Genomic DNA, 14,933 nt, shown 5'->3' with positions numbered 1-14,933 from the left:
CAGGGCGGTGGTGTTTCTGTCGTTGTTGTTCTCCAGGTGAAAGTTGAGGTCCCCTAGGAGGATGTAGTCGGCGGAGGGAAGGGCGTGCGGGCTGATGAAGTCTGCGATGTCTTCGCTGAATTGTGTGCATGGTCCCGGTGGTCTGTAGATGAGGGTGCCGCGGAGGGTGGTCTTGGGGTCAGTGTGTATCTGGAAGTGCAGGTGTTCGGCGACTGTGAAGGTTTCGTCGGAGTTAGTTGAGATGCGGATGGTGTTCTTGTGTATGATAGCGATGCCTCCTCCCGTCTGGTTGACGCGGTCCTTCCGGGTGATCTTGTATCCGTCCGGGATGGCTATGGCGATGTCGGGCGCCGAGGAGGCGTTCATCCAGGTTTCGGTGAGGAAGGCGACGTCCGGTGCTGTCGTGTCGAGCAGGTCCCAGAGTTCTACGGCGTGCCTGTGGACGGAGCGGGTATTGAGCAGGATGCACTTCAGGTGGTTGCTGCTGGTGCTGGGCTTGGCGGGGGTGGGGCAGGTCCGGTAGCAGGTGAAATGGCAGGCTTGGCAGGCGAAGGGTCCGTGGGTGCGTCTCGGGGTGGCTCGGTAGCAGTCATGGGTCCGGCCGGCATTGAGTGCGTTGAGGGTGGCGGCGTCGTAGGTTCGTCGTGTGGTCTTGCATCGGCGGTTGGGACCAGGGGTCCTGGCGCTGGGTGTGGTCCAGGCGCGGACGGGCGCAGACGGGCTTGCCTTTGGCGCGCCTTCGGCGCACAATCGGCGCGCCCGCTGCGCGTCAACGCTGCGCGTGGGAGTGGGTGACATAAGTTAGGAGCCGGGAGGGCGGGTCACCAGGCATAACAATTGCTTATATCAAATGAAATTAAAGTAGAAGCCCTCATTTGCTATGTGAACACAGAAGAAACAGGGATGAAGACACTGGCTCCAGAATGACTTGAATTGAAACAAAACATCAGATGTACAAAAAGTTTCATCATTCTCTCGTAAGATTGAAAATGCGAAGAGCAGTACTGAGGCACCCAACTTAAGAGTGTTATGGATACCCACCTTCCCAAAAAGTATGGACTTAAAACAATACATGATCACATCTGAGACACATACTTGGACTCTCTGAAAGTACTCTGTAGTCTGTTTATTGCCCCTTTTCATTAAAGTCTGCCCTTCCTTTTGCCCTTTGTTTTTTTGTTGTTAGCTAAGGCTTTATTGAAACATTGTAGCTTGCAAGGGCCATACTTGTTTTATTTTGCTAGTTGTACTAGGATTTTGTATTCACAAGAGTATGCTATTACCGTATTATCCATTTGGTCACTTTCATGATAAGAGTTCGGATATCTTTTATAGGTCTGGCCCAGAGACAGTTTTAGTTGTCTTGCCGCCCAATCAATCAGTAGATCAATCAGGGGTTTGTGAAGTACAGCTACTCATCCGTGAGGGTCTCAAGTCACTAGGGGTGGGGGGCTCCATTGGGTGCTGGGATCATCTGAAGAGCCAGATCTTAAGGTCCTTCCTAAACTGGAGCAGTGTAGGGTTTTGTCGGAAGTGGAGGGGGAGGTCGTTCCAGGTCTTGGCTGCGAGGTAGGAGAAGGACTTTCCACCTGTTCTAGTCTTGTAGATGCATGGGTTGGTGGCCAAGGACAGCCCAATAAAAAAATAACTAAAAAATGCATAAGTATATACATACATAAAGGGTTTGGGGTAAGCCATCTTCATCCTTTGCTCTCTTCAACTCTCATTCACAATTTGCCTCCTGCCCCCTAAGTGTACATGTCTAGTAAATGTACATGTCCAGTATTTGTAAAGCGCAAACAATTACCCGAAGGTGTCAAGGCGCTGAGGGCAGTCGGGAAGATTAAGCGAGCTACTGCCCAGAGTCACATGGTGCTGGACAGCCCCCTGCTGCCAGAGCCGGGGATCGAACCGTGATCCCCAGTGTCCAGCGTCAGTCCCCCTGGCCGCTGCGCCACACCTCTTCCACAATCATGGTGCAGTACCTCAACTCACTTCAGCCATTCATTTTCTTGCACATTGATTGACAGCATATTGCTTCATCACTTGTGCAAATTGATCTAAAAAGAAGCACACGGCAGTCCTCCTAGGCCAACACTTGACTTTTTGATGAAGCTAATTCTTTCCATTCTTTATGCTTTTTTGTCATATTTGTGTTTAAACAATGTCTCCAGGTTAACAAACTTGAACGCCAAGAGTACCATTTCATAGTACTAATAACCAGCCACGGCCGGCAGTGGGAGTACCTGCAGGGCGGTGACGTGGGGATTATAGAGCTTCCCAGGTAAGTAAACATTTAAATAAATAAAACGAATTTCGTTGCGCGCACTGCATCGCATTTGGGGATGCAGTGCATTCAACGAAATTCGTGTTATTTATTTAAATGTTTACTTACCTGGGAAGCTCTATAATCCATACATTACTACCTCGCACCCTGCCCCTCCCCCTCCCCACGTCACCACCCTGCAGGTACTCCCAGGTACTCCCACTGCCGGCCGTGGCTGCTAATAGCAATCATATTTTCCTGAAATACGCTATAATGCTGGAAAGTTTCTATACCTATTACAAGAACACCTGCCTGCTAGGAAAGACTCATACCGTGCTGTTAAAATTATATTCAATGGCCTGTTTATAAAAAAAAATTGATTTGTGAGCATATGGCTGCCACGTTTAGTGGAGGTATTTTTTCAAAATGTTGTGGCATGTGCATGCAATTATTTTTTGCACAGACTGATTGGCTTTGCAAATGCTAGTTGGTAATGTTCTTCAATCATAATTCAAGATTGGAATTATGTACATATTGCATTTGGCTGGATGACTCTACTGGCATTCCCATTTAACACTGTTTTGTTTTTCGTTCCACAGATTGTCCCAGTTTCCTTTTACGTACTCTGGGACCTGCACATCACTTTCCTTGTTGGCAACGCTCTGATGTGGTTTTTCTTCCTCAATGCTTCCCTGATGGACCCGGGATTCCTTCCTTGCCACACAGAGGAATATAATCGGGCTATTAAGCAGGTACTGGAACCCGTAACCAAAGGTGAACATTCGCATGCCTTGTCTCCCCATTTGTCCTTTTGACTTTTGTGTTGTTGTCAAAATAGAAGCAAAGTACAAATTGCACAGGCCACTTACCCCAGGCAGATTCGAGAGCATTAATGCACGCTAGACTGGCACTAATCCTGGTGCCATCATCCAATATTTCAATCAGGCCCCAATTGACATCATGGGCACAGCGCCAATGAATGAATGAATGAATGAATGAATGAATAAAACTTTATTTTTTGGTTACTCAAAACCATTAAAAGAAACATCACGCTTTAAAAATAAACATTTTTATCATATCAAGAGTAAAATAAAAGGAAAGCCTTAAAAATAAGTGAAAACATGATTTAAAAACTAATTACATTAGTCCGATTCTTCGTAGGCTAATATATCTCATTAATTTTTCAGTTAACTGCCACTGGCCTAATCATGCGGGGCCATCAGCTTCCGGCGTGTCTGTTCGATGAATTTGCCGAACGCCGCCATATCTTTCACTGTTTCCATTGTGAATAGATAGTGGACCGCCTCCTTTATTGTTCTAATTCCTTGTCTGAGTAAAATTGGCTTTAGATAGCGATTACGCTCACCAGACAACCCCGGGCAGCAAAGCAGGGTGTGGGCAAAGCTCTCTTGTTTGTACTTGCATAAGCGGCACTCAGAGTGCATTATCTCAAGTCTCCTCGTGGGGTAAAGCTCTTTGAGAGGCAGGGGGTGTAGTCGGAACGCTAGGATCCTGTTAATTGCCGCCTTGCCCACGGCTTGGGTAAGGTGCAATTTCGAGGTCTGTGCCAGCTGCGGGAATATTAGGGACTCGTGGAAGCCTCTTAGTTCCAATGCTTCTAGGTCAGTAGTGCGTGAACAGAGCCGAACTTGTCGTTTTGTTGCGTTTTTAATGGCTGCGTAATTGATTAGCTCGGGGTCCCAGTTGTCCACAGCAAGGTTCAGAGTATCTTTAGCAAGGGACAGAATATTTGACCACGGATTCCTTTCTTCCAGGAAAATTTTCTTTATACTGAATTTCAGCGAGTTTTCTGGAGCCGCGGTTGTAAGATAAAAATATTTACTAATTGCGGCCAGTTCCTCAAGTTTTTGTTGTGTCAAGCCGAATTCCAGTCGCACTAGCGTGTTTCTGGTGCTGGAGGGTAGATGGAATAGTTTTTTGTAGGCCGAGCAGTGGATTTTTTCCAGGGTGTTTGATAGTTTACCTGGGAAGGCCTGCTGAGCATAATTTAATGACGGTATTAACTTCGCCCTTAATACTCTTTGAATTGCTGTTATCGTAGGGCTATATAGAGTTGCGTGCAGCTTCCCCAGGGCGTATGAGATGCTTTTCCCTTTTGCCCGTATTTTATCGAGATGTACTCCAGGGCGCCCTGTCTCACAAAGCCAGACTCCCAAATAATTGTATTGTCGTGTGCAGTTCAACGTCAGCTGTCCTATCCTCCATTTTATCGTTTTTTTTTTCGGATAGGGTCCAAATATTATTATTTTGGATTTAGCTGCATTCACGATCAATTTATTTTTTGCATTATAAATGTCCAAGGCCGTTAAGGCTTTTTGAAGCCCAATTTTGGTGTGGTCTAATAGTACCAGATCGTCTGCGTACTGCAGTAATTGAATCTTGGTATGCCCAAGGCGGGGTGTTGCTAATGATGCTCCCATTAAGGCTTTGCCCATGTCTGCGGTGTATAAGTTGAATAACATCGGGGCAAGTACGCATCCTTGCTTCAAGCCGCGGTTGGTGTCAATTTTCTCTGAAGCTGACGTATTTGACAGTTTAATTCTGACCCACGTGTTTGTGTATAGAGATATAATTGCTTTTAATAAATGTGGGTCGATGTTCCAGGTTACCAGTTTCTGCCAAAGAATGGAGCGGTCGACACCATTAAAGGCCGCAGTATAGTCAATGAAGCAGGCAAAGATAGGAAGAGAGTTACGTGCCACTGCCTTGTGTGTTAGGTATGAAAGCGCTATGATGTTATCCACTGTTGAGGCTCCTGGTCTGAACCCAGTTTGGTAAAATGGCAGGAGGCCCTCCTTACTAACCCAGCTTGAAAGCTCCATTAATAGGGTACTTGCATAGGCCTTTCCCTCGATGTCAAGGAGAGCAATCATGCGGTAGTTTTGTGGATTTGATTTTGGGCCTTTCTTGTAGATGGGATGCAGTAGCGACCCTCGCCAAGAATCCGGTACGTTCCTGCCAATCGACATTCGGCATATAGCACGGACACATTTTCGGTCCAAAAGTCTGTGTCTTGCCTAAAGAGAGAGCCCGGCAGGCCGTTGAGTCCTGGCGCTCCATTGGGTCTGATTTTCTTTAATATTGTGTTGACTAGCTTTTTTTCTGCTGTGTATAAATTTTTCGGGTTAGTTAGTTTTGATACATTGTCTAGTTCTGTGAGTGAATAATTTGAGATGCCTTCCTCTTTATATAGAGAAGTCACATGGGCTATCCAGGTGTCAGAGTCAATTGATTTCTCTCTCTGCGTACTCCCTTGATTTAGTGTATTAAGGTATTGCCAGAACTCTTGCGTTTTGCTGGGACTCAGCAATCCAAAGATCTTTAACCACTTTGCCTCCGTTTGTTTCAGTTTTTCCGCCCAAACTTGTTTTGAGTGTAATTTTGCTGTTTCCTGCAGGAGTTTCTTGTCTTTGGGTGAACCGGTTTTCAGGTAAGTCCTTCGTTTAGTGCGCAATAGTTTCGCGCCTTCTCGGATTGCAAGGATATCACCAAGGTTATGACTAGGGTAAGAGATAGTTGTGCTTGTTTTCCCTCCTTGAAGATGTATTACTAGATTATGAGCAAGTTGGTCCCAATCTTTGATTATGACCCTGTTTTTGACCTTTAATGTGCCATCTGCCCAAGCTTTTTTCCATTCCTCAAACTTGTGCATAGGGCCTGCGCCCCATTTAATCCTTCTTATCAATGTATGGTGTTCAATGCAAGTTGTTGATCCCACTTGTTTTAGTGTGTAGTGGTTATCTGCTGTCAAGTCTAAGGTTGTTATTAAGGCCGCATGGTCACTTTCCTTCCGCTGTACAACTTTGTACCCTGTTATTAGGCTATGTAGCCGGGTACTTAGAAAAATATAGTCAATTGTAGTGAGATTGTTGTATGTTGGCGGACAAAGATTTCCTGGGAACTCCTTTAAGAATAGGGAGTGGGCTGAAACCAGCTGATAGGCGCGCAAGAGGGCGTTGAATGCTTCCGTCGCGGGCGAACTGTGGCTTTCTGCTGATTTATCTCCAACGTTGTGTGTATTGAAATCCCCAAGAATTATTGCGTCCATGTGGGCATATTGTAAGAGGAGGTTTTCAATGCCTGCTAATAACTCTGGGAGCTTTTCCTTTATTCCCCGTCCATTAGGGTTATAGTAAACGTTGATCAGCAGTATAGACAATGTGCCCTTACTTGATGAAAGGCATTTCAGAATGCCGGCCATGTACAAGTTTGTCGTTGTTATAATTTCCCTAAATTGTATCTTCCGGGAGAGCCTGATATAAATGGAGATGCCTCCAGACGGTCTGCCAAAGATGTTCTCCTTAACGGCTGGTTTGTGATAATCCGCAAATCCCGATAGAGACTGGTTTGATGGCCCACGTTTCTTGCATGCAGATTATGTCCATTCCTGAATAAAACGGGGGTGTTGCGGGATATTGTATTAGTTTTAGTATCCCAGCTACGTTCCAAGACATAATGGATACGTTCTGTTTGCCAACTGTCGCCTTTTTCTGCTTTATGCCTGGTAAATCTGCCTGCCAGTGTTGTGCTGTGGGCTTAATTGCAGCAGTGCGCAGTTTAGGAGTTATGAGCTAAGGCACGTGGCACCCAAGACCAGTCTTCAGTAGAGTTATTTTGAATTAAGCAACTCCGGGTACCCTTGCCCAGGTTTGTAGTGACCTTGATTATCCCATCACTTATCAATTTTTTATTTCTTCCACTGTCGCTCCCGTGGATTATGGAGAGTCTTTTTAAGGGTGGGAGTGGTAGCTCTACTGTCGGGGTCTCTCTTTGTGTGTCCAGTGTTCTAGAACCATTTTGATTCTTCAAGTGGGCATGTTTCAGCAGCATAGGGTATTTTGCTGTCGGGCCACTGGTGATTTTTATGCCCCAGTCTTCCAGTAATTGATTGTTTCTTTTTAGTATATGGACTATATCTGGGTTCGAAAAAAGCAATTCTGTGGATTCATTAATGTCTTCTGGTCCTTGCATAAAAAAGGAGACAGTGTCGATGTCGGATGACTTTATATTTTCCAGGCCTGGGATGTTCGCAAAAAGTTTTAGTAAGTTGCTGCGATTGAGTATGTCCCATTTGCCCTGTGAGGCGTATTCTGGGTAAAGACATAGTCTCAGATCATCCTGTATGTGAGGGGTCTGGGTCTTATATGTCCCTATTGTGGATTGGTCTTGATTCATTAAATCCTGTCGGGATTTCAATGCCACAGCATTGGCTACATCGTTTACATAGGTTGTAGTGCCCGTTCTTATTGTCGGCGGCAAAACCTCGTTTGTTTCATTTACTACTATCTTGTTGGATTTGTGGGAGTCCTTCCAGCATATTCTCTGGTTGGTTTCCTTTGCTGAGATTCTGGTTTTGCTATATAAGGCTTTATCCGTCGCGGTGACCAGCGGGGAGCTGTCTCGGTGTGGTGCCTGTAGTTCTGGCAGAGCCTGACTGCCTGCCCGAGTTGTTTGATCCTCATGTGCATTAGGATGTCCGCTGAATATTGCGGCTCTTCCTTCCCAGTTTTTTGGGTGTTGACCTTCACCTTCGTATGTAATACCGGGGGTTGGATCAAGGTTAAGTTTACCTGGGTTATTCGGCAAAATAACTTTTCCGTCTAGGGTTGATGGAATTTGATGTGTGATAGACGCAACGTCGTTCTTACTATGCGTGGGAATTTCTTTGGTTTCTGATAATAGCCACAGCCTCATTGAGCCGTTTTGGTTATGATTACTTTTTCTTTGTTTGTTTAACTTTTTTAATTTTTTCTTATTTTTCCGGGATAAATGGCCAGTATCAGGACTTGTCTTCTGCAAGCTGTTTGAGTTTGCTTGTTCTCTTGCCGTGATTCTGCATTCGTCTGTAGTTGTTTGTGATATCCTGCTTGGTTCAGCTGCCGACGTCTTTGTGAGGTCCTGGTGTGCTTCTTTGCCATTAAAATCGGCAGACGTCTGTGTCCCAGATGGGATACTGTCAGTATTTAACGGCTTCAAAGTTTCGTTGCTCCTTTGCCTGCTGGATTCTGTTTTTAGATCTTCGATCAGTGTGTTCATTATTACTGGCAGTTTTTCCAGGCAGAGCAACACCGGGCTACATCCACAGTCCTGTGGCTTGGTTGTGACTGTGGTGTTTGCCTGAGCACGTTGGATTAAAGAGTTCAGGGCTTCAAGTTTAGAGTCTATGCCTGATATCAGGCCTGCGACTGTGTTTAGAAGGCTTATCTGGACGTCTAGCTTGTCGGCGTGCATTATAGCTGCGTTTACGATTGAGGACAAGACGTCGTTGATCAGTACAAGGTGATGGTCCAGTTTAGCCGGCTGTCTCCCCATTGTATGATCCGCCCCCTGGTCTTGTTGATTGTATCTAGTGCCATTATGGTCCAAACCAGGGCTAGTTAGGGGTGAGTGGGGTATTGCAGAGATTTTAAATGGCTCAGCGTGGGCACTGAGTGCTGAAGTGCTGATTTCGCTGGCCCCTATTGTGTCCGTCAGCCCTGTTGCCTGGTGTACTTTAATCACGCCGTTGGCTGGTAAAGCCCTTGGGGTGTCCCCGGTTTGTTGAGTTGCTTGAATTGCTTGGATTGCTAAAGCATGGGGGCTAACTAGGCCGGCTATGTTGTTAGGCGAAGTCGGAGTAGTTTTTGTGTGAGCTAGTAGGCCACCCGGAACAATATTTATTTTTGGCGATAGCGGGGTCGCTGGGCTGAAAAGAATGTGGTCTCCTGAGGGATTAACGGCTGTGTCTGAGCTAGCTACGACACTCTCTTGGTCTACGTACAGGAGTGTGCAATTAGAGATTTTATTGGGGAAGAATTCCCGTATGTCTCTAATACTAGCAATGTTGATTGTTGTTTTTCTATGGCTATTTAAAAGTGAGCCCTTGTCTGGCGCTGACGTTGACCCGTGTAGAGGTGTAGTCTGATCTTGTTGGGGCTTGTTTCCATGATGTTGTGCTCTTAGGATGCCTCTATTGTAGTTCACCTCTGCCTCTGCCTCCGCCTCCTCTTCCGCTGGCTCTTCTCTATAGTCTGGCCCCATGTTAGAGACCCCTCCGCTAGAGGGGTAAAGCATTTTTTCCTTCAGGCGCTTTGCTGTCTTATGGGGGCGAGGATTCTCTTGGCGCTGTAGGAGAGTAGAATTTCTTGTTCTCATCACTGTGTTTCCACCCAGAGAGCAGGTCCCGGGTGGGTCCGAATTGCACCTTCTCGCGGGCGTGCTGGGGTGAGATGGAGCTAGAGATGGAGCTAGTTAATTATGAGCTCTAGGCTCCAAGCCTCTGGGTCTTCACTGGCAGGTGAATTTGCGAAGGGGCTTGCGAAGGGACTAGCTGCGAGCGGAACTCACGGGGGTGACCGCGGGCAAATCGGACCTAGACGATCTGCCTTTCGATCAGCTCCCCGGGCTCTTACTTCGCGGCCACCTCTACCGGCAGCCGCGCTCGCGTCGCGTCTCTCTCTCTGTCCCTGTCCACCACGCTTTGGGTGGTTTTACGCGACCTCACCTCCGTGTGCCTCCGTTTGTCACTTCTACTGGTCAGACAGGCAGGTGTGCAAGGGGGGATGCAATCTCCTCTTCACGCTGGCTATGGGCGCCGGAATCGCCGGAATGGTGGAAAGAAACCCCAGGTGGCCGCCGGCGAAAATCCGCTACCTTTGCTTCGCCTTCTCCTCCACCACCTCCGCCGCTGCTGTCTGCCTGCTCTCTTGCTCCCCCTCTCACAGTACTAGTAGCAATCCCGGTGCAGGCAGTGTCAGCCACTCGTGTCAGCCACACACAGTTTTGGAGGCCGTTTTTACAGGTTACAGGTTTTATCCGTGGTGCTCAGTGCAACCAGGGTCGCTGCTTCCCTGCTTTTCACTGCCGTGCTCGGGGCCAGCGGTAACACAGCTTGTCAGCTTGTCAGCTCCCTCCCCGTAATGCCTCAGGGCCGCCTCTCACCTCTTCTTGTCTCCGGCTCCGGTTCTACGGCTCTGCAGCTCTGAGGCTCCACGGGTCAAAGCTCTCGGTTCCGCCGTGAATCTACCGCCGACCGTCGTAGGCTCCCTTTCCTCGCTACTCGCGGCTGCTCGCCCTTGGCGTGGCGTGGCAGCTTGCTTGTGGCGTTTGCTGGTCTCCGCAGTCCGCAGTCCGCTCTCTGCTGCACTCTACTGGACAGTCATGCACTACAGGAACTTAGCTACAGAGTGGCCAAGAACAGACCTTCAGCATGTCAAGGGTACAATGTTAATTGCAGCGCAGCAGGGTGGATGATTTAGGGAAAACATTTCATGTTAAGGTCGAAGTAAGTGTAACCCTACCTGACAACTGGAAGGCAAGATTGCAAACGTGTTGCGCATATTCTCACCAAAACTGCAGATTAAAATCGTAACTCGACTATTAATATATCACATTTGTTTCTTTTCTGCTCAGTTAAATCTTAAAAATATGTACACGATGGAAGAAGTGTGTAATCCTGCTTTAACAGTTAGGGGCAATATATGTTATTTCTATCTTCCTAAAATGGATTCTGGTAATATTTGCGGTCACCCATGGGCGTGGGAAGTTCTGAACGTGTAGGGGGAGTGGGCTAGTATGGTGTCTGTGTACTGGATGACTGTTTTCAGAGCAGGCACTCTTCAGTGCCCATTGCACTCTTTAGATACCAAGAATATGTTGCACACAGTCTCTAAACCCAGTATATTCAGTGCTAATTGTATACAATGCAGGGGCCTATTATCAAGGACCGGTGTTAAAATTATCGCTGTGTTATCGGCAGGAAACTGCCGATAAAACAGCGATAATGGGCTTGATAATACGCCCTTGTTAATTCCCATAGAAGCCCATGTTCTGGTGTTAACATGGGTTTCTATGGGAATTAACAAGGGCATGTTATCAAGCCCATTATCGCCCTTTTATTGGCAGTTTCCTGCCGATAAAACGGCGATAATTTTAACACTGGTCCTTGATAATATGCCCCGTGGTTTTACCGTTGAAGATTTGTCGGTACCCAGCACTGGTGAGCTCCCGATTTCTAACTGAATGGTATTCCCTAATGCAGCAGCATTAATATTTTTCATTGGTTGAGATTATTTTATAATGTTATTTCAGATTAGCCTGGTTTAAAGCACACACTGTATTTAGAAGGAGTTCCAAGAATCAGACCTGGTATTAGTCGGGGGCAGCTGGATTTGTAATCTCCTAGAATGCATTCCAAAATTGACAAAATTAATTTCTCACTAGGACATTCTAACCTCTCTGATGCTTGACTTTTTATGAAAGAATTTTTCTGTACATTATCAGCAGAAGAGTACAAAAGGACCTTCTGTGATGACATTGGAATGCATATAATCTCAGACTTTGCTAGTAGGCAGGCCACATATAAAGGCCACTATCCTCCATTTACCAGCAGCTCACAGAGTAGCTGCTATAAGGCTTTATGAGACTCCAGCACTAAAGTCTCTTTCTCCTGTAGGAAGTCTTTCGTGTTTACTTCCCATCGCTTTTGATTACCTCACACAGGCTGGTTTTTGGTGTGATAGAGAAATGATATCCAATCGAATTCAATAATTATTCTCCAGAATATTTAGGATTGCATCTAAAGTGGATCTCTCTCACCAGTCCGCCGGGTCAGCTCTAGCAGAGGTGACTGTCTGAAATGGTTGTGCTTTTCTGAAAAAAAAATTCCTTGGTTAGTTACCCTGTTCTTGTGTCCGAGCAATGAAGACGGTATATTATGTTGTTCAAAAGACATTAAGTGCAATATTTTGCAGGCTTTTGTTTTTGGGTCTGTTGACGTGTTGCCCCTTTATAAGTCACACAAATCAGGTTTATCTTAAGTTGACTGTCGTGTTCTCCTGCCCACAAATACGCTGGACACGATAATGGGTTCTGGTAGGCATTTATTATCTCTTGGTTACAGCTGCATTGTCCTATGACCCCTTGCCCCGAGGTCCTCCTCCGATCTGCCTTGTCCCCTCCTGGCCCCTCCCCTACACTGGACGTGGTGTCCAGTGTCCCTTGGCCTCTGCCCAGGGTCCTAGTGCCCTTGTCCAGGGCACGACATCTCCCCCCTTGTTACGAAACAAACATTTTGCTTTACGTTGCTTATGGTCGTTGATAGATTTATAGCTATAGAGAGAGAGAGAGAGAGAGAGAGAGAGAGAGAGATATTCCACGGCCTCCCACTCTTTACATCTCTTCAATCAGTCTTTTGGTCTTCTTGCATTCTCTACTTGGTCGTTGTTCTCTGAGGTCCTCTTGTGCTGCTTTCTCTTGGGCGTCTTCCTTCAGCCCATGTGTCGGTAGCTCTTCTTCTTTGGTTTTCAGTTCTCTGAAGTGTGAGCTGTTTCTGGTGATTCAATATTGTCCCGCTGATGCTGTTATCATTGGCCCCTTCACTTCTGTCACCGTCAATAGGTCTTTTGAGAAAACACTGTCTGACTTTCGTAGTTGTCTTTGTCGTACTACCACAGAGTCTCCTTCTTTCACTTTCGCGTCTGTTGCATATCTCCTCCGATCAGCATACGCCTTCATTTTTGCTTTTGCTTCCTTGTCCCTCTTGGCTATGTCTTTTTGATCCACCCTTTCTGCTTCTTTCACTTGCGGCAACCTCGTTCTGCTTGATCGCCCCAGCACCAGTTCTGCAGGGCACTTTCCCGTGGAGCAGTCAAGTGTGTTCCTATAATCTCTCAGCACTTGGCATAGTGCTTGCCCAATCGAGATCTGTGTTAGCTTTGCTCTCTGTATTGCCTTCTTGATTGTTCCCATGAACCTTTTGAATTCTTCCCCAGAAAATGGTGGGCCATTGTCGGTCTTCAGTGTCTGCGGTGAGCCCCATGCTGCGAAAATGTCATCCAGAACTGGTAGAGTTGCGTTTGCTGATGTTGACGCTACTTGTCTCACTATCGGGAATCTGGAGAATTCATCTATTATTACCAGTAGGTAATTTCCGGTTTCCAAAGGCCCATAGAAATCTGCTGCCAATTCTGTCCACACTGCTTTTGGAAGGGTGGACATTTGCAGTGGCTCTGGTTTTGATGGTGGCCCTGTTATTTGGCAGATGTGACAGTGTATCACCACTTCCTCTACCATGTTGTCTAGTCCCGGAACCATATTTTTTCACGTAGCATTTTTTTTGTCACTACAATCCCTCGATGTGATTCATGTGCTAGTTCTACTGTCCTTCTTCTCAGTGTTCTGGGCATTACTATTCGGGTGCCTCTCATCACTATTCCGTTCTCGCTTTCTGACAGTTCCTCACTGATTTTTTTAAATGCTAACAGCTCTTCCTTCAGTACTCCGTCTTCCCAGTTGCTGTTGCTGTTTACGTGCCTCCACCTTTGCTGCTTGGTCACTCTCATTATTGTTTGCATGGTGAGGTCTTGTTTTGTCTCTTGTTCTAGCTCTTCCATCGTTATGGTTGCCGGTGTTTTGTGTTTGAGTGCAAAATTTAGATATTCCTCTGCCATAGTTGTCATTTGGGATGCTATTGGTAGGGGGTGCCTTGACACATAGTCCGCGGGATTGTGTTCCTTCCCGGGCTTGTGTATTATCTTGAAGTTGTAGTCCATCAGTCTTATCCCCCACCTTTCTATCCTGGGCGGTATTTTTGCATTTGCGTTTCCATATATCGTTATCAGTGCTTGGTGATCCGTTATTATTGTGAATGGCTTTCTGTAGATGAACATGTGGTAGTGTTCACACGCCCATACTACCGCCAAACTCTCTTTTTCCGGCTGGGAGTATCCTTTTTCTATGTCCGATAGGCTTTTGCTTCCATATGCCACTACCTGTCTTGGGGAGTCTTTTCCTGGTTGATGTTGTGCTAATATTGCTCCTAGCCCCACTGGGCTGGCATCTACAGTCAGTTCAGTGCATAGCCTCGGGTCGAAGTATGCCAGGTGCTCTACGGCCGTCACGGCATATCTAATCTCTTTGAAGGCTTTGCTGCAGACTTCGTTCCAGGTGAAGCTTTTTCCTTGTTTTGTCAGCTCCCTCAGTGGTGCGCTTACAGTGGCAAAGTCTTGGATATATCTTGCGCAGTAGCTTGCAAGGCCGAGGAATGACCTGACTTCTGCCACGTCCCTCGGTTTGTTCGCCTTTTCCAGTGTCCTGACTTTGTTGCGATCGGGCCGCATTCCTTTCTTGGAGAAGATGTGGCCAAAGAATACTAGTTCGTCCCTCTCCAGCTCACATTTGTCCTCTTTTAGTGTCAGACCTGCCTGCTCTAGGTGCGAGCATACATCCCTCAGTGCTTTGTCATGTTCCTCGTCTGATTTTCCAAAAACTAGAATGTCATCACTGTAGTTGAGACTGTTTTTCACTGGTCTTATTATCTGTCTTATAGTTTCCTGAAATATTTCTGCTGTGGACGAGATTCCAAAACTCAACCGTTTATACCTGAAGAGACCTAGGTGCGTGGAAAACGTTGTTATGTATCGTGACTGGGGATCTAGTTCTAGCTGGTGGTATCCCTTGCATAAGTCTAGTTTTGAAAACCGTCTTGTGCCTGTTAGGCAGCTGATCATATCATCGAGATGTGGTCCGGGATGTCTTTCACGTTCAATTGCCTTGTTTAGTATCCTCATGTCGACACATATTCTTATCTTTGTTGTGTCCTTCTTTGGTACGGCCACGATCGGTGACACCCATGGTGTTGGTCCTTCTGCTGGTTCTATGATGTCTT

General features: G+C 46.5%; 1 protein-coding gene across 1 annotated transcript in view; it reads left to right on the top strand.

Annotated features, from left to right (window-relative positions):
• The window catches only part of LOC144818921 (uncharacterized), a 147,416-nt gene that overhangs the window by 105,930 nt on the left and 26,553 nt on the right, over positions 1 to 14,933 (top strand). Inside the window, exon 8 of the mRNA XM_078676801.1 lies at positions 2,866 to 3,018. Coding sequence (XP_078532927.1) covers positions 2,866 to 3,018 — 153 coding nt within the window. The remainder of the gene's footprint in view (positions 1 to 2,865; positions 3,019 to 14,933) is intronic.

Source organism: Lissotriton helveticus, chromosome 2_1, assembly GCF_964261635.1.
Source record: "Lissotriton helveticus chromosome 2_1, aLisHel1.1, whole genome shotgun sequence".
Classification (NCBI taxonomy): domain Eukaryota; kingdom Metazoa; phylum Chordata; class Amphibia; order Caudata; family Salamandridae; genus Lissotriton; species Lissotriton helveticus.
This window is presented reverse-complemented; position numbering and strand designations above follow the sequence as displayed.